The sequence below is a fragment of the Alosa pseudoharengus genome, unplaced genomic scaffold, assembly GCF_046254945.1.
Source record: "Alosa pseudoharengus isolate Yale_2024_CS ecotype anadromous, Long Island Sound unplaced genomic scaffold, YU_APseudo_1.1 YU_APseudo_1.1_scf_11, whole genome shotgun sequence".
In the NCBI taxonomy this organism is placed as follows: domain Eukaryota; kingdom Metazoa; phylum Chordata; class Actinopteri; order Clupeiformes; family Clupeidae; genus Alosa; species Alosa pseudoharengus.
The window spans coordinates 33,288,790-33,316,122 of NW_027468576.1; the positions used below are offsets into that span (position 1 = coordinate 33,288,790).

Here is a 27,333-nt window from a genome sequence, read left to right on the forward strand (position 1 = left end):
ATTTTTATTATTATTATTATTATTATTGTTATTCCACTTTTTTGCTTTACTGTTTTTGACGTGGTTAACATGGTCGAAAACTCTTGAAATTTGGCACACACGTCAGGTGTCACGCATCGCAGTTAGGTACAAGAGCTTGACCCCGGGCGTGGCCCAGGGACTCGCTAGCGCCCCCTTAGGTGACTGATCCCATGGTTGGCAAATATTTTGAGGTGGTTAACATGGTCGAAAACGCATGAAATTTAGCACACACATCAAGTGGTACAGTGAATAGACAGGGATAAAAGCTTGGCACCGGGCGTTGCCCAGGAACTCCATAGCGCCCCCTTACGTCACAGTGACTTGTGGTTGGCATATAGTTTTCGATACACACACCAAATTTGGTGGGTGTATGTAACTCCCAAAAACAAACAACTTTTGTTTTAACATGCGATTAGCCACACCCACAGGAAGTGAGGTAATTGAGATGTTGTGCGTTGTGGACATGATCAATTTTAACGTACTCCTCCTAGCCGATTCATGTCAAAGTTGGTATACATGATGCCGAGATGTTCCTGATTATAAATTGTGAAGTTTTTTTTTTGATATGTTGTAATTTGAGGAAGTGGCGAAATTATTCATTTTAATACCCTTCCACATAAACAATAAATGTGTCATAATTCACCATGCATGGCTTGAAATGTTTTAAATTTCACAGGTCATTGAAGACCATGTTAATGATAATATTCATATGCCCATAATGCATGTTTGGCATAGCGCCACCAACTGGCAACAGAAAGAATGACAATTATACTGATGTCACATGATCCATTTGAACATACTCCTCCTAGACGGTTTGTCAGATTCATTTGAAATTTGGCAAACATTATGCCAAGATGTCAGTGTTGCGCGGTCTGCCCGAAATTAAGCGGTCGCCCGCGGATGACCACGGTCACCCGCGGTTATGAGTCATAAACAAAATATTTTTATGATATTCGGGTCATTTGCGGGCGGGTCAGTTAAAATTAATTAAATATATATTTTCTACAAATAGGCCTACTTAAAATATCACAAGAAGGCTAGCATCAATACACTAAAGCATCAATACAGTAAAGTCAACAGTAAAGAAGCTGAAGACGCGAGTTAAAATAATAAAGACACCCCTTCAGGAAAAGCGATATAGGCTATGAGAAATATTGGGAAAAGTTGACGAAGAAGATGACAGTAGTACAAGTTATGGTCTATAGGCCTACTTCTTGCGAAGCCATTTAAAAGTATGACAGCCAAAACGGGCAGCCTGCAGGAATAAATGTTATGGCACAGACTACACAGCCATATCTACCGGTATGTATAGGTTCGCGCATGCATAAAAGTTACCTTAGTTCGTTGTGTTTGTGCCTTTAAACAGTGGATGTGCTTTAGTAAAGCTTTGTGCTTTATTCAGCATTATAAACCAGTTCTTACGCTAACGTTTTGACCAGCAATGTATCTCTCTTGCCTACCTTGCCTCACCATTTCTGTTTTCGAAAGAAAAATGTATGTCCATGGCCTTCAAATCTTATCCTAGTGTTCTAATCCTTGGTGGTTGCGTGCATGCTTGCGCTCTTATTCTCATTCTCTCTCCTGCGCAAACATTATGTCCTGCATGCCTACTGCGTGTAGTTCTACTGCATAAAGTTTTGCAAATAAATTATTTTGTTTTACAGAAATGGCCTACTGTCACACTGCATGCAGGCTATAACCAAAAGCACACATTTTGTAAATAAGCGGGTCGGATCGCGGGTCGGGTACAATTTTGTCCTAATTAATATTCACGGTCCGAGTTGCGGTTGGGTTGATTAAAATATCGGGCGACCGCGGGCCGCTTGTGACCAAACCCGCGCAACACTGCAAGATGTCGCTGATGTTAAATTGTGAATGGATTTTTGAATGTTGTAATATATTTCATATGATTTTAATATCTCACCACATAAACAGGAAATGTGTCATAAATCACAGTGCATTGAATGAATGGTCTGAAACTTCTCAGGTTAATAGATATCATGATTATGATGATATCCAGACACCCAATGGGCCTGCCTGACATAGCGCCACCACCTGGCCAAGCAGGAAATGTGCCAGAAATGGACAATGCCTTAAGTGATTGATCTGAAACTTTATAAAATATTGGATATCATTATTGTGATGATATTAACATGCGTAATTCACAGGCCTAGCATAGCGCCACCTTCTGGACAAGCAGGAAATGTGCCAGAAATGCTCTATGCTTTGAATAAATTGTCTGAAACTTCTCAGGTTAATAGATATTATGATTATGATGATATCCAGACACCCAATGGGCCTGCCTCGCATAGCGCCACCACCTGGTCAAGCAGGAAATGTGCCAGAAATGAACAATGCCTCAAGTGATTGATCTGAAAGTTTACAAACATTTTGGATATCATTATTGTGATGATATTCACATGTGTAATTTTCATGCCTAACATAGCGCCACCATCTGGCCAACCAAAAAGTGTATCAGAAATGTTCTTTGCTTAAAATGAATGGTCTGAAATTCTCAGGTTAATATATATTATGATTATGATGACACCCAATGGGCCTGCATTGCATTACGCCCCCACCTGGCCAAGCGAGTAAATGTGGCAGAAAATAAAATACAAAAATAAATAGCACACGCATCAAATATGTACATTTCACAAACGCACCACGTCAGTGCTTTGTTGGATTCCGACATGTCACGAGTTGCGGCCCGCAGGTGCTCGGGCCCGCCATTGCCGCTTGCGGCTATATTATTTTAATTAAATTCGGGCGGGTGGCGGTTGAATCAATCAAATGAAAAAAATATAGCCTATTTATTGTTAAATTGTGTTACCTACATCCGAAAAAAACGAACACACTTTGAAATAGTCAAATTTTCATCAGGCAGTTTGGCCTAGTTGCTTCTATGGATGCTGCTTTGTTTATCTATCAGAGACGGTGTTGCGGAATTGGTGTATTCCGATGTTTCACTGAGCAACCCCTCTCACGCACACACACACACACACACTAAAGGTAACAAAGTTTAAATTAAGTAACCAATCGTAGCCTACCAGCATGTTTTCCTCTCCAGTGTGCAATAACAAAGAATAGGCTACAGTACAAGTTGACCGATGATTCATCTCCCATGTCGCGTCTCGTTGCAGAGCATTGGCAGGCCACTAAGCAAATCTGCAACCTATGAGCCCAGCTGCCAGTATTGGAGGAGGCCTAAACATCTCGTAGATGAGACTGACTGGGTTATTTTGTTTCGATATTATATATAAAACACATAGTCATTGTAGCCTACCATTCAGGGAATAGGCATTTAAAAGAGAGACAGATTATGGAGTGATATGACTCAGAACTGACATCGGGCAATGGCAGTGTGAGATGTTCAGAACGTAAGAGCTAAAAGTTCTACAAGCTCAGTAACATCCACAGCGAAAAAAAAAGGTAAGAAAAATAGTCGGAAAACAAGTTTGGCGGTTGTTACTAAAAATGTGAACATGCACGTTGCACTGCTGTGCGGTGGACTTTCGGAATGAATAGATTCAGCGTTTCTTTAATATCGAGGCGCCATAGTTTGTCCTATCGGCCTGCTGGTATAAAATGAATTGCGCTGTCTGTCTGAAAAAGACACGCTCTCTTCCCATGCAGTCAAAATGAATGGGAGTCTTCTTCAGAATAGGCTTGTCATAGTGTCACCCTGACATGACAGTGCGTAAAGTAGCCTATAATGTGAATGACTTGTTATTTTATTAAGGATTTCTTTCTTTTTGCAAAAAAATAAAGTAGGCATTAATTAGTAGGCTAAATAGCAGCATGTTGAAATGATGTGCCAAATTGCGTTTTTTATTACAATGATAAAATTGTAGGCTACAAGCCGATGTGCGTTTTATTTGGAGACTGTTTAGCGAGACAGAGACTGAGTTTGCTGCTGATATTCTGGGGATAGGCTACAACATAGCCAATGTAGGACTTTAGCCTTTTAATATATTTGCTGCATTGGATCAGTCTTTCTAGAACAGACAAGAGCTTTCTACAGTAGCCTTACGTCACCTTGGTCTGAAAACGTTTGAGAAACACTGAGCTAGAGGGCCTGCATTTTGGAACTTGCATGAAGTCTTGTTTTGTCCCTACCCTTATCAGGCCAGTCAAAGCAAAACTGACAATGAACTGATGGAATCTATATGATGATAAACTCTCCAGGTATTGTGTATGTCTGACTCTGCACACAATCTGAATATCTCTCTCAGTGTGAATATGGGTAGTTAGAGAGAGACAGAGAGAGATGGATTAGGTAGGAAGAGAGAGAAAGAAAGAGAGAGAGAGAGAGAGAGATGGTGTGAGATAAGTCCTTTTTCAATGGTATGTGGTAGAAGTATCTCTAACATCTACATCTGCTGTTGGTTGAAAAAGACACTAATGGAGACAGTATTTGCAAGGTCTGACACTGCAAGTACTATGTAGAGCCTGACCGATATGGTATTTTAAAGACTGAGGTCTGGCATGCAAACTAAAAATCGCTATTATAAAAAAAACAAAAGCATTACACCACTGAAAAAGAAAAACCTGGTCTATAGCGAAAGGCGCATATGAAGCACAGCTGCAGATGCACTGTCATGAGATGTAAGCAGCAACTCCTCTGCAGGATAAAGGATGTTTTTTCAGTCATTTGAATATTATTGGGGTAAGTGTTGCTTTTTTCAGGCTATGTTTTCGATGGTAACACATTGTCAGTCAATAGTGAAAGTAATTAACTGTGTATAACTGTTTTGTCATTGATTAATTGTCAAGACCAATCTTTTTGCACCAGACACCCGACGTTTGATAACAAAACCACCGACTGGACAAACCCCTAAATTTATTCATGCTATTCACCAGTGACCATGTGTTTTAGATCGCCAAGATAGGGCCCATTGTGTTTAAATAGGCCTAACTATAGGGTATCCAAATGAAAGGATTATGGAATATTTATTATGAATAATAGCGTCAAGCCTTTGTTCTTATCTGTGATAAACACCAATGCCACAATAAACTTTCAAGGTATGTGTTTTATGCTTTATGATGTTTTTTTAACTGTTAACAGCATTCATTTCGGTACCCATGTTAACAGTTTACAGCACCCACACTGCTTCCACCATAACCACGCTTCAGACTCGGCTTGAACCATGCTGTAACCGTGACCCATCTAGAGAATAGAGGGGATGCCTATTTTTTCCGTTTCATGCGAGTGGTTCTGTGCAGAAATATATTAGGAAATAGTAGTTGATGGACATAATTTGTGTTTTAAATGGGGACATGGAGTACTATAACGAGCAGTGTGTGCAGTGAGAACTCCCAAGGAGACACACTCTGAACATGATGTAGTAGCACCAAGGTGTCATGCCTGACTGGAAGGGGCGTCGAACAGGGGGGGTACAGTGGAACTGATTACCAGGGCCGCAAGGGGAGAGAGTGCCCTTGAAAAGTCTGGAATATGCATGAGGGGAGGACATGGGGGCCCATCAGGACTGCCTATGCATAGGGCCCAGGATCCTGTGCTACACCCTTGCTGACTGGTGCCATGGAGTGCCTCAGTACTTGTTTTAGGGAGATGTTTGAGATTAATATACAGTGGACTGTAGTATGATACAGAAGGCATTTTATTTTCAATTTAGTACTTGCAGTAAGACAATATGTCATCGTCATAAGGTTTCTCACATGCACCCACAATATTTCCAGTCAGTACAAATAAATTGCCAGCTTTTATTCTTTCTTGCTTTCTTTGTTAATGTCAAGGTCTGTTTTTTATAACTTGAAACAGCCAATTATTAATTAACAAAAACAAGTTGACAACCAAGTCTTTGTTAGCATACATGTACTGTATCTTCTGACAATTCTGCATAGTAGTGTGGATTATTATAGCTAACATAAATGTTGTTATGGTGTAGAACTCACAATAATGTACTGGTAGGGGTCTATGGATGACATGGCTGATGCCCAGACAGCTTTAGTAAATGTCCAATCCTTACTGTGCCTCTGAACTGGGAAGAACTCTTCTGGGTATTTTCACACAGTCTGTAGTCACACAAACACATAGTATTAAAACACATGATACAAACATCCACTATAATAGTCACCTCGTATGCCTTCTTTCAACTCTTGCAAGATTATGATTTCTAGAAACTGTACGAGGAAAAATGAGAAAAGAGATACGTGCGGAAACGTTGCATTCATTTCATAATTAGGAAATAAAAGACGGATATGGAGCTAACATAACACATGCACACAAGCTATCCCTCTCTCTCTCTGGCACACTCTCTCTCTCGTGGGTGTGCGTGAGAGAGAGATAGAGCCGATAGCACCGAATTATGCCCACCAACCAAAAGCGGAAAGGAAAGGGTGCATTGGAACTTTCTGGTGTTTAACTAAGCGTGTTGTGTCTGCGCCTTCACGCACGTTTGCACTATATCCAGCAGCAATTTTGTGCAACAGATCACGTAGTGTACGGGACGAGTCCAAAACAAGATTTCGGAGTCGCGAAGCGTGAGCTTCCTCAGCATTCCGCAATTAGAGAGCCAGTCGGCGCGCACCAGAACGGCGGTACCGTGCAACAGGGTCTCTACTCCTACATGAGTAACATCGCACAATTTACTTTGACATGGGGTATAGATTGACTCCTTTCACGACAGACTATCGTCGACGTGAATAAACATACTAAAGAATTTCACAATTTTGACGGCACATGCCGGTCCTGTCTGGAGCATTTTTCAGTTTTCAGCTATAGGCCTACAAAAGGTTTACCCGACGAAGCTTCCTATCCCCGGTTCGGTTGCCAAGATGCTGTTGGGGAAATCTTGCCACAGTAGCATCTGTAAAGTAGCCTAAGGACCTGTTGTTGTCTGCGTAGGTTGATGAAATAATGGCTAGTGTAACGTTGGCTGTCATATGACAACAAGTGGGCTGTACCAAATTAGACGATCCATCACGAATACAGACAAACCAGGTAGCCTACAGGTGATAGACTGTGTCACGTTCGCGCTGAATGAGCTGAAGCTGAGTAGGTCTGGCTATCAAATGCTCGATAGCCTACCTTTATCAACTTTGAGAAGCTACCGTAGCTTTATAAACTCCAAATTGAACACATGGAATTGATCGACATTAAAGTCGCATGAACTTTTGGAAACTCTGGAAGTACACCTTGGACAGGCTGCCGTTTGTAGCGCGCACATGCGAAAACTGCCACCGTCCGTCTTCGACTAAATGTCTTGTCTAACTTTCCTTACTCAACGGAATCCCCTCTAACACAAATAATATTGACAATACAAACATAAAGCATAATCCAATGATACAATAAAGAAATGAGAACCAAAATCCACAAATGACGTACCTGATCTAGGTAATTTGCTCTGAACAAAAAATTAGCAGTCACAATCCTTTGGAGCAAAGGCATTAGACTCTACTAGAGCCCGGAGAAAGGAGGCGCGTTCATTTCTCTTCCTCGTACCAAGCCGAACTGAGTCGTTGCCTAGGTTGAAACTCGGAAATGTCAAAACTCTGAATATAACAGCAACACAAAGCTGGAGTGCTCCGAGTTATTAAAAAGTTGTACCACTGGCCTGGCCTTGGTACAGACAGATAGTTGTCAACTTCTCGGTGTCTCTATTGCCACGATGCACAGCAGACTACGTATTCTCCAAAGTCGCACCCGTCTGTCCGTCTCACCACTAGCAGTCATTATGTGCGAAAGGTATAACCTGCCCAGTAGAGGGCGTCCCAAGACTGTCGCACATACGTTTCTGAGTGAAGTGGTCTTTGGCATAAAGCCGTGTCAGTCTAAATGCCAAAGATATACTTTTTTTTTTTTTTAATAACCGGGGTCTTATAACTGCTGGCAACATATTCAGAAACTGTAACCAAGCAGTCAATTATTTGTCTAAGATTAGGCTACCATAGAATAGGTCTCTTAATTTCCATAAAAAATGGGATCCATGGAGAGGGCTTGATGCCAAGCCATTTGCATTATGCATTATTATAAGTTTGAATTTGAGAAAAAAAACGACAATTAGAACGATGTGATAATATCATAATAACAACTCTAATAAAAGCCAAAATAATGAATAAAAAAAGCCTGCTGAATAAAACAGCTAGAAACCAGCTTGCTGGTCGCTGGTTTTAGCTGTTGGTTGTCTTTGTTGGTTTTCTTCCAGCTCTTGCTGGTCTTTGCTGGTGTAGCTGGTTGGGCCACCAGGTGGACATGCTGGCGTGACCATCTGAGGAAGCTGGTCATGCTGGTGTGACCAGCCTGTCATGTGGGATACAGCTGGTGTAAGGTGGTCATGCTGGTGACCAGCCTGCCAGGATTGACATTGTTGGTGCTTATTTGCTAGAATGGCCTACATAAGCTGGCATCCATAAGCCGCAGGTCAACCATACGGTCAAACAAGCTGGTTACAAGCTGGTCAACCAGCAAACCACTTTAAGATGGTCATGCTGTTTTTTCAGCAGGGAATAATAATAATAATAATAATAATAATAATAATAATGTTATTACTGATTACTGTAGTGCTGTTGTGTGGTTTTGGGATAGCATAGCCTACTGGCTAATATTAGCCTATACAGTAGGAATTTCACAGTCTAAATATATAGGAATTTTTCATTACGAAATCAATGATTAAAAAATAACTTATTGAGCGTTCGCATTAATTACTGATTATGACCCAGACAGACAGACAGACCCCCCCCCCCCCCCTTCTCCGTAGTGAGTCAGAGTGACGAGTGTGAAGGAGGGTTCACATCGCCTTTATAACAAGGGAAAGTTTCCTCCTCTTACACACAAACCCTGAGGTGAACCTCACGGAAAGCAAGGAGCACCAACAACTCGTACCACTACGCCTGAACCACACGTTACTGGAATGATCAGATCTATAGCGTTTCTTTTTCTCATACACCTGGCGTTGGTGTTATGTGAGGAAGGTAAGAGAACTTTACATTCTATCAGGGCATGTAAGGTTTAGGTGTAGACATTTTCAAATGTAGCTAGAATTGTAATATTGCAAGCCTTCCTGGCTGCCTCTTGTATTTTCATGTTTTTGTAAATTACTTTAGACTAGGGTATTCAAAGAGACAATATAACGCCTAGCCCACTATACAGCATCGTGAAGTTTTACGTGAAGAGTTGGAGACGAGATCTGAGATTTAATCTGTTTAAATTTCACAGGCAACCCCTGCTGCTCGCAACCTTGTCAGAACCGGGGAGTATGCACAGCACAGGGCAGTGGTGCCTATGAGTGCGACTGTACCAGGACAGGATACTACGGCCAGAACTGCACAACTCGTAAGTGTCGGAAACTATGGGAATACTGAAACAAGCCATTGCGAATATGGGAAAATCGGAATATGTTTTTGAGACAGCATAGCCTAACTGTAAGCCTACATTTCTTTCCAACAGCCGAGTTCTCCACCTGGGTGAAAGTGACTCTGAAGCCGTCCCCAAACACGGTCCATTACATCCTTACTCACTTCAAAGGACTATGGGCTATCATCAACAAAATCCCGTTCTTGCGGGATGGCATCATGCGTTATGTTTTAACATGTAAGACTATCTTAAATCAGGCGATGGGCTAATATAAATATCTCTGATTAACTAATTATAGTAACTTAAAATTGCTTTAAATAATATTAATATTTACTGATGTTGTCTTTTTCCCTCAGCCCGGTCACATTTGATTGAAAGTCCTCCAACCTATAATTCAGAGTACGATTACAAAAACTGGGAGGCTTATTCCAACCTTACCTATTACACACGAACCCTCCCTCCGGTACCGCGGGATTGCCCAACACCTATGGGAGTTGTGGGTAAGTTTCTCCCCGTCTATTTCTTTCGCCCTCTCTCTAAACCTGTTCTTTCAGATTTTTGAGAGATTACCACGTTTATGTCAGCGAATGAAATCACGCTGAGGTACCAGCCAATCAGATAGGCTATAGAATGGAATTCAGCCCTAGGGGCCTTGAAGCAGAGACCTGCTACTCTAACACAGCCTACTCACAAAATTATTGAACAAGCTAAGAGAGCTCAGTGCATTAGGTCATCAGAGATTCTTTCTTGATTTCCTAGTATGTATGCCTAACAACAAAGTTAGTGATAACTGCCAAACTGTCCATTTGTTTGGCTTCAATTATGTTTTAGTTTGAGGGACTCAGTGATATTGTAGGCCTAATCTGTTCCTGCCATGCCCATGTGTGGTGATAGCAAAAAATTAAACACACTCCTTCCTGGTTGCAGGCAAAAAGGAGCTGCCTGATGCTAAACAGCTGGCGGAGAAACTGCTGCTGAGGAGGCGCTTCATCCCGGACCCACAGCGCTCCAACCTTATGTTCGCCTTCTTTGCCCAGCACTTCACACACCAGTTCTTCAAGAGCGACATGAAGAAAGGGCCAGCGTTCACGCGCGCCGTCAACCATGGGGTGAGTGGCAACTCGCTGATGATGGATGGGTGGGGGCTTATTCATGTGGAAGGGATCTAAATCACCATGGTCTTCCATTTCTGGTGAAGCGTTTTATGTTTTTGTCTTCCACAAGAGGAGGAAGCAGGAACAGAGGTGTAAACAAAGGTGTTTGTTTTCTGCGTTTGCACAGGTGGACTTGGGCCACATCTATGGGGAAGACCTGGCGAGGCAGCACAAGCTCAGACTGTTTAAGGATGGAAAGCTGAGGTATCAGGTGAGTCGAGAATAATAAAGTGTGATTCATACACTCACTTGAGGAATAAATTATGTGAAATGGGACTATATCACTACACCAGTAGTGTATGTGTATTAGTGAAGAAGTGCTTTATTGTTTGCTTATCTCCTTTTGCAATCTCTCTCTCTCCCTGCTTCAGGTGGTGGATGGTGAGGTGTACCCTCCCCTGGTCAGCGAGGTGGGTGCAGAGATGCACTACCCTCCCCATGTGCCCGAGTCTAAGCGCCTGGCTGTGGGCCACGAGGCCTTCGGCCTGGTGCCTGGTCTGATGATGTACGCCACCATCTGGCTGCGCGAGCACAACCGAGTCTGCGAGGTGCTCCAGGAGGTCCACCCCGACTGGGACGATGAGAGACTCTTCCAGACCACGCGTCTCATTCTCATCGGTGAGAGCACACACACACACACACACACACACATGCATGCGCACACACACACACACACACACACACACACATTTGCAAACAGGCAAACATCGATATACACATTCAGAAATAAACACGTCAAGGCAATCAGTGGCATAGAATGAATTAGCTCGCTTTTACGGAACAGAGAAACCCACAGTATGCTTGACCTGTATTAGACCTCATATGTAGGTGGACAGATTCGAGACTGAAGTGTTACAAAACCTCTGGTGACCCTGCATACAAGGTGCCTCTATAGCTCAAACACCTCTGTCTAGTATTTGCAAAAGCATATCAGCAGCACTTTTTTTGCAGCTCAACAGTTTCCTGGCACCATGTAGGCTTGCGGAACGATGCAAAACAGTGAAAGTTTATTTTTGTGTTTGAGGAAACAAGTCTTTGTATTTCCCCATATCACTTTATCACAGGACCATATCTTTTTTCAGCTGAATTCAGCGGTCTTTGAAGATCGAAGTCATCAAAACTGCTAGCGTACTAATAACTCTCTCAATAACTCTTTCTCATCAGGCGAGACCATCAAGATTGTGATCGAGGACTATGTGCAGCACCTGAGTGGCTACCACTTCAAGCTCAAGTTCGACCCAGAGCTGCTCTTCAACCAGCAGTTCCAGTACCAGAACCGCATCGCGTCCGAGTTCAACACGCTCTACCACTGGCACCCGCTCATGCCCGAGGACTTCCACATCGAGGAGGAGGTCTACTCCTACAAGCAATTTGTCTTCAACACCTCCATCCTCACCGACCACGGTGTGAACCACCTGGTCGACTCCTTCACCAACCAGATCGCAGGCAGGGTAAGTCATCTCAACTAAAGTTCTGCTAGAGATCATACGGTGAGGGGGTTACATGCTGTACGTTTTGTGCACATTTGCCTTTTGGTGGTTAGATTTCATTGATCGGCATAGTATGGGGTGTGAGGAGTTGTGTTTTCTGCCCAGTGCATTGGGGTGGTCAGAGATGGGCCTAACCGGTGTGTCCAATGTGTTTGTCCCTTAGGTGGCTGGAGGCAGAAATGTACCTGCTGCCGTTTTGATGGTGTCTATCAAATCCATTGAGAACAGCCGTCAGATGCGTTACCAGTCCCTCAACGCCTACAGGAAGCGTTTCAACATGAAAGCCTATACCTCCTTTGAAGATCTTACAGGTGAGAGCTCTTTTTCGCTCTCTCTTTCTCTCTCTCTCTCTCTCTCTTTCTTTCACTAACTTTCTCTAACTCTCACTTTCTAAATGAGTGAATACCCTGAAGTTAATTTCCATGATAATAAATCTTAGAATAAATTAGTGATTTTGCCTGTATGCTGCAGTTTAGATAACTCCGTAAAAATATTTGTAAGCAACAGTAGCTTTAGTCAGTTAGTTTGCCATCATTTCCGAAAGCTCTCCAGGAGTAATTTATACAGAGCGCATTCCTTCTCAGGTTGTTTTGCCTCGGGCACAGATTTAAATCAACACAGTGAAGTAAACGTAAACTGTGTCAGAGCAGTGAAGTCTCTCTCACTGGTTCTCTAACTTTTCCCGATCGAGGACACTACGGGCAGCTGTGTGCTCACACAAGCTGTGTTGTGTCTTGAGGCAGTCTATTGGGTGCTTGTATAAACTTAGAGGGATGTACTCAAATCGGGCTTGGCTCAGGGACAAAGCAGTGTGATACATGCAAGTAAATGTAGGCTGATTCACCTTTTTCAGGAATCTTCAGTTTTCATAGAAAGACCTGAGTAACACTCAGTGGAGTAACTTTTGAAAATTTCAAAAGTGGTCGAACAGTAGAGAATGAAGGACTTGAAGTGACTGATAGGATGGCATTGATGCCATTGATGGCATGATGGCATGAGATTAACTCACTCACTTTCTTGTCCTTCACCACCAGGTGAAACAGAGATGGCTGCCGAGCTGAAAGAGATGTATGGGCACGTGGACGCTGTGGAGCTCTACCCTGGCCTGCTGGTGGAAAAGCCCCGGGCCAACGGCATCTTCGGGGAGACCATGGTGGAGATGGGGGCCCCCTACTCGCTGAAGGGGCTCATGGGAAACCCCATCTGCTCTCCGGAGTACTGGAAGCCCAGCACGTTTGGCGGCCAGGTGGGCTTCCAGATCGTCAACAGCGCTTCGCTGCAGCGGCTGGTGTGTAACAACGTCAAAGGGCCCTGCCCTCTGGTGTCCTTTAACGTGCCTGATGTAAAAGATGCTGGATCGGCCACCATCAATTCCAGCACTGCACACGCAGCCACCAGTGACGTCAACCCAACTGTCATTATCAAAGAGAGAACGTCTGAGCTCTGAAAAAAAGCTGAATAACTGGAATCTACTGGATGTGTATTTTGTTATTATTTATTGTAATATTTATTGATTTTTATTTATTGTTTATTTATTAATTCAACTGTCACAAATGGGACCGTGTGTGTGTGTGTGCGTGTGTGTGTGTGTGTATGCGATTTGTTCTGACATATATTTATATAATTTAAAATGTTGTTATATTTTGTTTTGTCCTGTTTAGCAGCACTGCTCTTTAAGTTGTTTGCGTTGTTTGCAAAGCTCATTGGTTGTTAATTAATGCATACTTGAATCTAAATTCTTAGTTTACGGTACAATGATGCTTTCAACCGTGCAAATAAATTGTAACACAGTTGTATTTCTTTCCTGTCTGTCACTTCATTTCACTTCACTTCACTTGTTTTCATTTTTCTACTTTGGTAGTTTTATTGAAATTAAGAATTTAGAGTTATAAGAATTAAGTTATATATATAATATATATGTATCTTAAATGTTGTTTCTCATTTTGTGAGTTGTTTTGGATAAAAGTGTCTGTTAAATTAATAAATGTAAACATATTTTTTTGAAAAGTTTGTAAATAATCTGTCTGATGCAGTCGTTCTAAATGGAGTAAAAGCTACTGTTTTTTCTTTTTTTAAGTTTTACTTGAATATTGTGAGAATTGTTTAATGTATTATTTAATAATAATAATGATAATAAAATTTTTTTTATAAAATGTTGGATCCAGTAACATCTTTTCTGAAAACAAACACAGAGAAAAAGCTTCTGAAAAAAAAAACATACATTTTGAATTTTAGTATTCAATGTTGTGCAGCACAATATTCAATGGTCATAAATGAAGAGTGGAAGTCTGCAGTTCCTTAGGCTCTTAGGCAGCACAGAATCGTTTCATTCATGTGGACTGGGAGGTTTTCATCTCCTTAAGTTTACCACAGAGGGATCTCCAACTTCTTTCAACACAGGGAATATGTGAATGCATATAAACCAACTTTATTCACTTTCAGCACCCCAAATGTTTGTCCTTTCTCCTTTTTAGTTTCACTCTCTGAAGCTCCCAAAAGATAGAGCACAGGGAGGAACAGTTGACCTAATCAGCTCCCAGTCCAAGCTTGACTGAGAGTGACAGCCAAAACTCTGTCTCTCCTCCCTCTCTCTCTCTCTCTCTCTCTCTCTCTCTCTCTCTGTCTCTCCTCTATCCTGTTTTTTTTTCTTTCATTCAGAACATTCTCTTGCCATGAGGGAGCAGGCCTTGGCATCCAGCACTTCATCCCATGTAGTTTCCACGACGACGAGAAACATGTGACATCTTGCCAACAGTTGAGAGGAGCTTGTAGGAGGGAAGTGTGCCTGAGCGTGAGGCTGGAAAAGAGGAGAGGAGTCTGTGGAGAGAGACTGAAGTATGGATAGGAGGCTACTGAAGAGCAAAGAAAGACAGGACAGAGGAAGAATAAACAACGTCAAGAGATGCATAAGAGGCCCTTGTGGTGGCAGAGAGGCTTTGCTGAGCACCAGACAGTAACACATGGAAAATGGCCTGTTAGAGTGGTATGGTTGAGGTCATCCTTAGAAGTATGTTATAATGTTCTAATGTTATGTTATACAGTTATAATGTCCGAATTTGTCCGGAAATAGTTTTGAAATTGTGGCAGCTCGCTTCATGCCCCAGATACATAAAGGCTCATTCTTTTAAGCAAACAATCAAGCAAATATTCTTCTTCATCAAATGTCTCTGATTGAAGATTGACTACATCTCAGGCCTACAGTACATCTGATATCATGAGCTTGTGGCCAGTAGGCCTGCAAGGCAGAGATAGGAAGGATAGCAATGTGAAGGTGAGCTGTGATGCTAAAATTGGCCACATTTCACTTTTTACCAAATGGCACAATATGCACAAAGGCCTGTGCACGATGTTTTTTTATTGCTCTTTCCACTTGTATAATCCTTATCTGACTCGACCCACATGGGACTTCCTCTGTTTCTGATTGAATAGGTTATCAGTGCGCACTCTGGTGGTTCTATGTGGATAGGAAAGTTTGAGTCAAACATGTCAAAGCCAAACCATGTTATCTTCTCTTTTGATCAATTTTGCACAAGAGAGACCTAGGATGGTTTAAGATAATGGTTTAAGACAATAAAGGTTTGAGATGGGAAAAAATGAAAAAATGAAAAAATGCACAAGAGACTGTAGCAAAAATAGGCCTACAGGTTGACTTTGTCTGTCAGGTTACTAACAAACATTAAACTTAAGGATGGCCCAAACTACAACATTATGGCTAGAGTCGGTCCAGGCTGAACATCTGTGTGCCTTGCAGCGGGAACAAAGCTTGATATAAGGACTTGCACACCTTTATGCAGAAACCTTGATGAAAAGCTGTGAATGTAACACAAATGTTCCACACACCAGAAGCTCAAACAGATGCAGACTTGTCTGCTGAAGGAGTTTGTCTGGCACCCGAGCACTGATTTATGGCCTCTTAAAACGGCTTCCAGCCTCTGACCTCGGAAAGCATCTGAGCTTCAAAGTTCACACTCTACTGTCAGGCAAACATCTTCCTGGCAAGGTAGATGGTCCTCCTCTAGGTGAAGTGAGTGAAGTTAGTCTGAGAGGGAATTTGATATAGTATTCTGATGTATGGAACTTCTTGAATATGATAGGGTGGAGCTGGTTATGGAGTTTTAAGTTTTATAACAGTTAGTCGTTAGGTGTGGGTGATGCTGTCCCCGCCATGTATTGAGTCAGTCCCTATTACTTCAGTTAGGGACCGTTCGTTATTTATAAACGGGATCACCGGAGGGATTTTGAGTGCTTCGATCAAGAGTTGCATGACCCTCCCCTGCCTGCTATATAATTTTCAAAAATGACATGACCCTTCCCGGGTAATTGTCGATGTCTTCCGCCCACGCTCTTAAGTGCTATGAAAACACATCAACATATGCTACCGCCCTAAATCCAACCTCTGCTTTCTGATCTTACACATCACACTTTTACATTTCATTTAGCAGACACTTCTTGACCAAAGTGACTTACATATGTCAGCTATATTACAAGGGATCACACTGTCCCCGGAGCAACTTCGGGTTAAGTGCCTTGCTCAAGGGCACAACGGTGGAAGCCGGGAATTGAACCGACAACTTTCAGGCTACTGCACGCTAGTCCAGCTCCTTAACCACTACACTACCACCGCACACTTCACCAAGATGGTGGCCATTTCAGCAGATTTACTCACTAACATTGTTGTGGAAACACAATAAGCATGGAAACTAAATGCACACTTCCTGCAACTGCATTAGCCTACTTGAAAATGTACTCCTCTAGTAAGTATTCATATGAAATAAAACAATAAAGCATTGAGACCATTCAACAAAGCACACTGGGTAATAACAAATTCAACACATGAACTTGTTGCTATGGACTCGTCTCTAGGCTTCCTCAGTCATTGTAAAGCTGCCGAAGCTGAACATTATCCAAAACTCAATTTCTCAGACAAGCGTCAATTTGGGAGCTTGCTACACTCCTTCCTTCTCAAATGACTTGAAAAGGCCGTTTGCACAATTTCACAAATAATCACAGGGACCGAAAAATACCTAACATACTTTTCCCAGGTTTATCATTTCAACGTTTTCCCGCTGTCTTGCCGTTTTAATATTTTCCCGTAGAATATCCCACATTACTGTAATAACATTAGTCCTGCATTCTGGCCTGTCTCTGTGTTGTCCTGTTGTTACCCCTTGCCCTTCCAGTGAAACAGATGTATTCAAATCATCATTTTGCTTGCTTGAATGCGAACTCAGAGTTAAAGACGTGGTTGTCGTGAGAGCACGATTCATTAGCGCTTGCAGTGTTCGGCCGTATGCCTACTTGCGCACCTGCCAGGCTACTTAGCTAGACAAAGAACCCCCCCTGTATATTCACTCCAAGTTGGCCTACCATAACTTACCAACTACACTGTAGACCATAAACTGGCTATTTATATGACCAAATGTATTTGTTCAACTTTATGAAGCAGAATTACGCACTGCTACTTGGAAGTAACACATTTTTGTTGGCAGGAGAGAAAATGACAGCGATTAACAAATTGCACTTGTTGCTGGTTACCAATAAATACTATATATTTTTTTGCAAACAACAAAAACAGAAAGGATGGAGACAGCAAAGCTAGAGATGGGCAGGAACAAGGTCAATTGGTAGAAATGCTTGTCAAAACGTTAGGAGCTGGATGTGTGGATGAATGAAGCACTTGTATGCTTTATGTTAAGCATGCACACTGTTTAAAGTTAGGCTACACGGTAAACTACAAGTAAACCAAAGTTAAATTTAGCTTTTTTAGGGCTGGATAAAGTTGACCAAATGGATATAGGCTGTTAGGCGTGAATAAAGTAGGCTACTTTGTTGCTCCAACCCTTCCAACGTTAATGGGGACGAATGTTGACATTTTCCGTATTTTGCGTGAGAAACCCGGGAAATCTCCCTTATTTTCATTGTTCAATGTTGACAGAGCTATGGAACGAAAGAGAACGTTATATGGCTACAGAAATCAACAATCAAACAAGCCACTTTGATTTTTTGCTGTTTTCATTAATACAAAAGATGGGTGACCCTCCCTCCTAGAGAAAAAAAAACCCTCAACAAAGAATAAAAAGACATGACCCTCCCCTATTTTCCTCCGGTGACCCCGTTTATAAATAACGAACGGTCCCTTAGGCTAAATACCTGGTGGACTTTTGCACAGACATGTTTGGCATAACATTTAGTGTTTGTGTTGTGTCGTCTTCTTCTTCTATCTCTCTCCCTGTTTGTTTGTTTTTTTTTTTTTTGCTGTCCAAAATAGTCTCCTTGGCGTCGGTGTTGATGTGGGACCACCTGAGCTGCGAGGCCTGGGGGCAGAATGTGAGGAACGTGAGTGGCTGCGGACTCAGGCTCTTGGGCCTGAACATGTCTGGGGGTGGAGATGGTGGGTTGACCTGCACAGGATCTCCAGCTGTCTTCTTTCCGTTTGTTATGTCTGATGTAGTGCCTCTATCTAGTTTTTTTTAAATTGGTGCACCCTACTCCCACAGCCCTTCTCCATACGGATTCACAAGCTATAACATTTGCTTTCTCTATAGATCCCATGTGCAATGGGTTGCATCCCTGTGTAAAGGGTGTGGAAATTTTCCATTCTGGTAGATTAGCAATACAAGGGGATTACGTATGTCTACATTTACTGGACATTCATGGGATATTACTCAAAGTGCATTAGCTCATGTTTGGTTTATGGTGTGCCAACACATAATTAATCACAAATTCATCATAAATTGTTGTAATAACAAATCATTATATTTGGCTTAAGTTAATTAATGCTTAGGTTTGCCAGTCAGAATCTCTCAACAACCCTTATTACAAAGATGAATAGCCATGGAAATATCATCTTGACATTAGTCAGTTCTTCCATGGTATACCAGCATCCTTGCTGCATAGTCCTTTTAGAAGCACTGTCTGAATTGCTTTTGTGGGTGTGTGTGTGTGTGTGTGCGTGTGCGTGTGCGTGTATGTGTGTGTGCACATGTGTGTGTGTGTGTGTGTGTGTGCGTCCGTATGTGTGTGTGTGTGTGTGTGTGTGTTGATAAGTTAAAAGTGTTCACCAGAGGGACCGATGTGAGTAAGAACACCACACCGTCATCACTTCCTACATTTCTCAGCTCAGTGAGCATTGATTATTTTATTCACGCTGCTAGGCAGCCTGGATTCTATGGACTTCGTTTTCACCTCAACAAAGGAACCAATCACAGAACGGAGGGAGGGCAGCAAGACGATGACGACACACCAAATATGAGAAAATTAATGTCTAGTTCCCAGACCCCATCTCAATGAGATGAGGTCTGACGCTAGCCAGGCTAGTAGAATGATGGCATGAGGAAGGAAACTAGGACAAAGACTAGACTTGGCCATTCATCTTACAGTACGTTCTACTATCTTACAGGCCACTTCCTCTCCACCAGCTTACAGTAACATGCAGTTGTTAAGAAAAGCCCCTTCAGGATGACATCAAGCACAGTTCAGTAGAAGCCAGTGAGAAGAAGAAGAAGCCCTGAGAGAAAGCCACAGGGCAAGTTGAAAATATGACTGCAGAGACACTTCCCCATGTATGGACAGGCAGTTAATTAGGCTCAGTCTTGCACCACCCAAAAGCTCCCCTGCCTCTAGTCACATGGTCACCAGCTCAGTCTTGCACCACCCAAAAGCTCCCCTGCCTCTAGTCACATGGTCACCAGCTGCATGCAGGGATCCCCATACTGTAGATAGATAGATAGATAGATAGATACAGTGATGGCCAAAAGTGTTGGCACCCATGCTAAAGTTGACTGAAAAGAGGAATATAAAATCATCTTTTGGAAATTGATCTTAATGCCTTAAGTGAAAAATGAGGAAATATGCTCATTGAGCTCAATGCAAATCAAACCAGCTATTAGGCTAACTGAAATAACACCCATGCCAATCTCTAGGTATGGTGAAGGGTATGTGATGATGTCGGGCTATTTTAATTCCAAAGGCCAAGGTAACTTTATCAGGATGCATAGTATTCTGGATCCATGAAATAACTGGCCTTTACAGTTTTTCTCAGTCGCTTTGGTGCTTTTTTCAGATCAGAATGAAAATTCTCATAACTATTAGTTCAACCTCCACAACATTTAGTCATTTGTGCACATCATAGTAGCAATTTCTCCTTCCTCTGAACAAATTGCAAACGCTTTTGGACATGTATCAGTTGCTTTCATACAATTCTCTGCTGTTTTTTAACATTATCATTTGCTTATGTCATGTCAGTCAAAATGAACTATACTTATGGATGCTGAATAGTCGTTCCCAATAAAACTAATAGTCTTCATTTCATTGCTTGAGTCATTACATACAAAGTTGGTGAACTAGTTACAGTTTTTCTCAGTCGCTTTGGTGCTTTTTGCAGATCAGAATGAAAATTCTCATAACTATTAGTTCAACCTCCACAACATTTAGTCATTTGTGTACATCATAGTAGCAAATTCTCCTTCCTCTGAACAAATTGAAAAAGCTTTTGGACATGTATCAGTTGCTTTTATACAATTCTGCTGTTTTTTAACATTATCATTTGCTTATGTCATGTCAGTCAAAATGAACTATACTTATGGATACTGAATAGTCGTTCCCTATAAAACTAATAGTCTTCATTTCATTGCTTGAGTCATTACATACAAAATTGTTGAACTATCAAATTCTGTCACAATGCTGTAGAATTGCAAAGAGCATACAGTAAAAATGTACGTATTCAGTGTCTTGTACTCACTTACTCCCCTAACTACAGCAATGTGTAACTTTACTGTAGTTTTCAAATGGCTGTACAAGTAGTGTATAGTGCTGTCTTGAGCATGTTCAGGTAGTGTCACCTTTTTTTCTGCCCTTTTTTTGCATTGGAAAACACTGAGAGAACTGTCATAATGAAAACATGACAAAGCCATTTGACTATCTTGTTCATAAACGATGGTGTTAAGACTTCTCATTTTGATGACACTGACAGTTTCATTGACATGAATACCTGCTTTTGAGGAATGGACTATCCATTTTGAGCAAGTGACGTGCTTTTGCAGGTCATCCACTAGGTTTTGCAGTTTGCACTAATTGTTTTGAGAAATGCACTAACTGCTGTGCAAATGTTAATAGTGATGTGAGAATAGCACCAAAGCGACTGAGAAAAACTGTATCAAATTCTGTCACAATGCTGTAGAATTGCAAAGAGCATACAGTAAAAATGTACGTATTCAGTGTCTTGTACTCACTTACTCCCCTTACTACAGCAATGTGTAACTTTACTGTAGTTTTCAAATGGCTGTACAAGTACTGTATAGTGCTGTCTTGAGCATGTGCAGGTAGTGTCACCGAGTTCTGACCTTTTTTTGCATTGGAAAACACTGAGAGAACTGTCATAATGAAAACATGACAAAGCCATTGACTATCTTGTTCATAAACGATGGTGTCAAGACTTCTCATTTTGATGACACTGACAGTTTCATTGACATGAATACCTGCTTTTGAGGAATGGACTATCCATTTTGAGCAAGTGACGTGCTTTTGCAGGTCATCCACTAGGTTTTGCAGTTTGCACTAATTGTTTTGAGAAATGCACTAACTGTGCAAATGTTAATAGTGATGTGAGAATAGCACCAAAGCGACTGAGAAAAACTGTAATAGTGATGTGAGAAAAGCACCAAAGCGACTGAGAAAAACTGTAAAAATAAAAATCTGCCTGTCTCTATGGGAATTTAACATAGGGGTGTCAATACTGTATTTTCAGGAAGAACATTTATTTATTTATGATACATTATTCATTCACTAAGAAAATTGGTGTCCTTAAAGGTTAGATATTTCCTCATTTTTCATTTAAGGCATTAAGATCAATTTCAAAAGATGATTTTATATTCCTCTTTTCAGTCAACTTTAGCATGGGTGCCAACACTTTTGGCCATCACTGTAGATAGATAGATAGATAGATAAATAGATAGACAGACAGACAGACAGACAGATAGATAGATAGATAGATAGATAGATAGATAGACAGACAGATACTTTATTGATCCCCAAGGGGAAATTCAAGGTCTCAGTAGCATACAGACATCACACGCAACATGCAGTTACAGCAGAAAAAGTACTATACATATAAAAAAACTCCACTGTACAATATAGAGACAGTAGAAGATAAACATGATACTAAAATACTAGATACTAAATATACTATTTAAACGAAATCAGCATCTGTATAACAACATTAGATTGTTGCTCTCAATGAGAAATACTCATATTGTTGACTAACACAGTGTTATGTGACAAATAGAAATGGTATTCCTCTTGCAATGAAGGATACTGTTGAGACCAGGGGCGGGTAGTAAGGCAACTACTTACTGTTGAGACCAGGGGCGGGTAGTAAGGCAACTACTTACTGTTGAGACCAGGGGTGGGTATAGTAAGGCAACTACTTACTGTTGAGACCAGGGGTGGGTAGTAAGGCAACTACTTACTGTTGAGACCAGGGGCGGGTAGTAAGGCAACTACTTACTGTTGAGACCAGGGGTGGGTATAGTAAGGCAACTACTTACTGTTGAGACCAGGGGTGGGTATAGTAAGGCAACTACTTACTGTTGAGACCAGGGGTGGGTATAGTAAGGCAACTACTTGTAATGCACGTAGCGCTCTTCATATTCCTTTTTAAAACTGTATGTCTACTTATTACTTGAGTAAGACTCAGCAATCTACTTTTTACTCAAGTACATTTTTCCATATACCTACTACAACTACATTTCCATTTTGATATTCCATAAATCGGCAGGGAGAGAGTGCCATAAGCATCTCCAAGAAGATACCGAGGTGCTAACTGCCTCAAAGAAAAAATAAGTAGGCTACCGCTTCTCATTAGACCACTTTCAGACAAGCAGGTTGTTGGCTGGAGATGGAGAAATGGACAAAGAAGGGTAAAGATTTCCCCTTGGGGATCAATAAAGTATCTATCTATCTATCTATCTAGGTGGAGTGACTGGTAGACAGTGGAAGTAGCCATAGGCAACCATATGCCTATACTGTAGGCAATTATGTTTGATTGGCCCACTGAACCTGCTTTACCTAATTAGAAAAGTAGAAGTGCTGTTTTTACCTGTATGAACTATTTTACACTTTCCAGCACAACATAAAAAATGGAAAGTAATTTGAGTACTTTATTAACAACGTACCTTTTTACTTTTACTTAAGTAAGTTTCTCAAAAAGGAATTTTTACTTTTACTTCAGTACATTTTTAAGGGAATAATTGTACTTTTACTTGATTATAGATTTTCAGTACTCTACCCACCACTGGTTGAGACTGTAAATCAGTGAGATTAGATTTACATGTAAATCACGTAAAACTTTATCACTCTCAAAGGACATTTACAAAGTGGAGGGAGATCAACTTCATCTTTAGTGGTCGTCACTGACGCAGCGAGTGTGAGAAAGTTCCAGTCTCCTCATTTTCTCACATGTGGGTGAGGGCCACAGGAAACTATGTTTGATTTCACATCTCACCAGATCTCTCAGGTTTTTATTGAGACATGCAATCAGTGGTGTGTCTTATGAAAGCAATGGAAATGCCTTTAGACCCACAAAAATGGCATATATTTGAATGATAACAGTGGGAAAATGTTAAGCATTTATACCCATTTGAAACCTGTAAGGTGTGCAGTACTCAAGCTGTGAAGGTTATATAATTAAAATTGAATATTTTAATCTGGGTTTTGTTAACTAAAACTATACCAGGTCCAGCAACTACCTAATGTGGTCATATGTGTTCAGTTATCCAGAGCGGAAGGAAATAGGTCACGTTCAGGTCACGGAAAGGAAATAGGTCTCACTCACACATACACACACACACAAACACACACACACACACGCACTCACTCACTCACTCACTCACTCACTCACTCACTCACACACACACACACACACACACACACACACACACACACACACACACACACACACACACACACACACACACACACACACACACACGCACAAATACACACATACAGTACACACACAAACACACATATACACACACATTGTCTCAAATACACATCTTTGTCTTGATGTGTTATGTGATGTCTTGATGTGTTATTCATGCAGCCTCGCTCTTGATCATTCATTTAGCCATGCATGTTGTCCATCCTGTTCTACAGCTTCACATGCCTGAAACACAGAATCAAGAATGTCACACATCTGCAATGATACTGTGAAGCATGCTTGCCACAGCAAGTCAGCTTGCATAAATGTTGATTGGGCAATTTCAGTAATTTTACCATTTGTTGCATCACCATCTTTTGAGCAATGAGTAATTAAGACTGTACACTTCCTTGTACAGTTCCTTGTAATGTTTTCACACATTTTCACACAAGGAGTTGGCTTCTTATTACTTTCCCTTGTTTTGGTAAGAAACACAGGACAGACATAATTCACATAATTAAATTGAACAGAAACACTTTACTTGACAGTATTGACATTAAAGTGACATGACACTATCATGAACACATGACACTGTCATGACACATGAAACCTAACCCTAACCCTAACTTCTAACCCCAACCCTAACCCTAACCCTAACTCTAAACCTAACCCTAATCCTAACCCTAATTTGTTATGACAAAAACTGAATGTCACTTAATAACAGAAGCATTATGTCATAAAACGTTTATGACTTGTTTATGACAGGTTCATGACAGTGTCATGCCACTCATATGTCGACACTGTCAAGTAAAGTGTAATCAATTGAACTCTACGCTGCACTGTTTACTGTCATAGCAACATTTCATGAGAAAAAAACAAGATTGTATATCTTCTTTTGGCACTGGGTCACCAACACTCCACCTACATCAGGCCAAATCTGTTATGCACTCTATGCACTGAGATGAAATGGTGCATGATAGGCTTGTATTGAGATCTGATAATAGACTGATGAGTAAACAGATGGAGCAAACTGACCTACATAAGAAGATGTCTTTTCTAAAAGCAACAGATGACAGATAGAATGCTATGGATGAAAACATGTTTATCTTATCATGTCTTTGAAGTTGATATGAATTGCTTTTTCTTTTGTCTGATACTGCAGTTCCGAGAAGACTTTTGAGAAGACTTCCTATAATTGTTTATCTTTTTTTTTTAAACTATTCTTCTTTGAGATAAATGGGAGATACAGCATAGAACACATACCATCTTATTTGGCAAGACTTATGAGGTCCTGTTTGGCAGCAAAGGCTCATTTTGGAGAGGGCAGAGTTAGGATGGTACCCAAACACTGGCACACATAAAGGTATGAAATACTGAACTATCTGGAATATGAATAATTTTCAGTCAATGCTGGACCCCCGCTGGGCTTGCTCTGGAGTGCAATATGTAAACAAAACTATGCAAATTCCACCTTATAACTGCCATCCAAAGTAGACTGTCAGACAGTCAAGCCAATGGTAAAAAAAACAAACAAACTAAAAAAAAAAACTTTGTGTCACAGTTTTGATAGACCATCGTTGTGATCATTGTGCTGTAATGTATACAGTTGGTGTCTGCTCATGCAGTGATTCCAGCAGCAGAATATGCTAGAAAAAAAGCAAATTGATTTTGAAAGAACACAAACGAATCAAGGTGTGTGGCAAACGTCTGATCCCAGGTAAGGCCAGAAACACACGGAACACATTGACTCAAACATCTCCCTAATCCACACTATAGTATGGTGACTTGGGTAAGTTGTCTCGGATCCACACATCTCCCTAATCCACACTATAGTATGGTGACTTGGGTAAGTTGTCTCGGATCCACCAGAGAATGGCCAAGAGTAGAGGGCTGGGTTTCCCGAAAACCTTCTTACGTAACGTTACGCCCTTTTTGAATTATACCTTAAGCTCTACCTTAAGGTTTTGACGTGCTTCCCGAATTATTTGTGGCTAAGTATAAATTCTGCAAGTCATACGTCTGTAAGGCTGGTTTGGACCTATTATATTATATATACCTTAAAACATTTTTTAGATAAAATAAATGTTTTAGAACACAAGCATATCATACTACTGGCAAAACATGTGCACCTACTGCCAAGGACGACATACATATGTGTTGCATTACATTTTGTGGTTCATTTGATAAAAAGAAAAAAGTGTGAATAAATTAGTTTGCTTTAATTTTGTAATCCATTTAAATTGCAAATATATGAATAACATGTTTGTCTATACACTTCATAATTGATAACTTATGAAACTTTGACTTGCATATTACTTTATGATATTATGATGACCTGTGCTGTCATCTCTGAGTCTCTGAGATGTTTTTTTTTTATAAAGATGAAAAAATCACTTCAAATTATATCAATATATATATATATATATATAAAAACTTAACGACACGATCACTGTATTTTAACGCCAGATGGTGGTACTTGGAGAGCCAATTGTTTTCTGAGGTGGTATTCATTGTGAAAAGTGTGAGAGTAATGTTTTAACTTTGAGAGTCATTACCTGTGTGACGTGTTGTGTTAACAACCTGCTTGACAGATGTCTCACTCCAGGCTTATGCCGATATGAGGAAATACACATTTCTTTCATTGTCAGTATTCCAGCACAGCACACACATACACACACACACACACACACACACACACGTAAACACACATACACACACACACACACACGTAAACACACCCTTGAAGAGCACTCGTGCAGTACACAAACTAACGTAACAGAGGGAGAGAGAACAAACACCAGACCACAGACATCACTAATTAGGATAAGGCGTATTAAGTAGGATTTTAGCATTTTCTTAGTTTTCATAGCAGTAGAGGTACAGTTTGTTTCTCGTCATTGGAAACATATACAGGACTTTTTACATGGATTAGAATGATGTTTTAATATCTGATGGCTGCAATAAAAATAGAAGTTGGTGAAAGTTTTGCATAACAATGAATACTCTTGGCCTCCCTTTACCAATAAAAAGATCACAGTGGATATTCCATATGTTCCATTATAAAATGTGACAACAGATTTACTAGCGTTGCGTTTCTGCACAGGCAAGTTAACAAGCAACTGTGAACAACTGTTACCAAGCGAAAGCAAACAAGATGCGGTTGCTTTGCAACTGTTGAAGCCTGACGTGACCATTCATGAGCGATATGAATATCAATCTGAGTAGCAGCCTATAAAACAGATGAATCAGAGTCTCCACGCCATCGATGGAGGCAATACTGCTCTCTGCTGTCTCTCACTGTAACAAATAAACAAGTGGTTTCTGCTGTCATTCATCTATTTACAATGACAACAACAACAAATAAACAAACAAACAACTAATGCTTATCTGTGGGCATGACAACAATTAATCAAATAACCAACTCTTAGAGTAACG

General features: G+C 40.9%; 2 protein-coding genes across 3 annotated transcripts in view; one reads left to right on the forward strand and one right to left on the reverse strand.

Annotated features, from left to right (window-relative positions):
- Positions 1-7,691, reverse strand: part of pla2g4ab (phospholipase A2, group IVAb (cytosolic, calcium-dependent)) — a 46,417-nt gene extending 38,726 nt beyond the window's left edge. Inside the window, exons 1-3 of one of the 2 annotated variants that reach the window (XM_076278927.1) lie at positions 7,599-7,691; positions 7,370-7,507; positions 5,938-6,057 (exon numbers count right to left, since the gene is read on the reverse strand). In XM_076278927.1, coding sequence (XP_076135042.1) covers positions 5,938-5,970 — 33 coding nt within the window. In that variant the 5' untranslated portion in view covers positions 5,971-6,057; positions 7,370-7,507; positions 7,599-7,691. Of the gene's footprint in view, positions 1-5,937; positions 6,058-6,783; positions 6,894-7,369; positions 7,508-7,598 lie in introns of those variants that run through there. The other variant, XM_076278928.1, reaches the window with a different exon arrangement.
- A 1,136-nt stretch (positions 7,692-8,827) lies between these two features.
- Positions 8,828-13,777, forward strand: ptgs2b (prostaglandin-endoperoxide synthase 2b). Its single transcript, XM_076278929.1, has 10 exons — positions 8,828-8,955; positions 9,200-9,316; positions 9,431-9,574; positions 9,694-9,837; positions 10,265-10,446; positions 10,619-10,702; positions 10,863-11,109; positions 11,656-11,942; positions 12,145-12,292; positions 13,016-13,777. Exons 1-10 carry the CDS (start codon positions 8,895-8,897, stop codon positions 13,426-13,428), a joined length of 1,827 nt encoding a protein of 608 aa, XP_076135044.1. The 5' UTR covers positions 8,828-8,894; the 3' UTR covers positions 13,429-13,777.
- Positions 13,778-27,333: the final 13,556 nt, after the last annotated feature.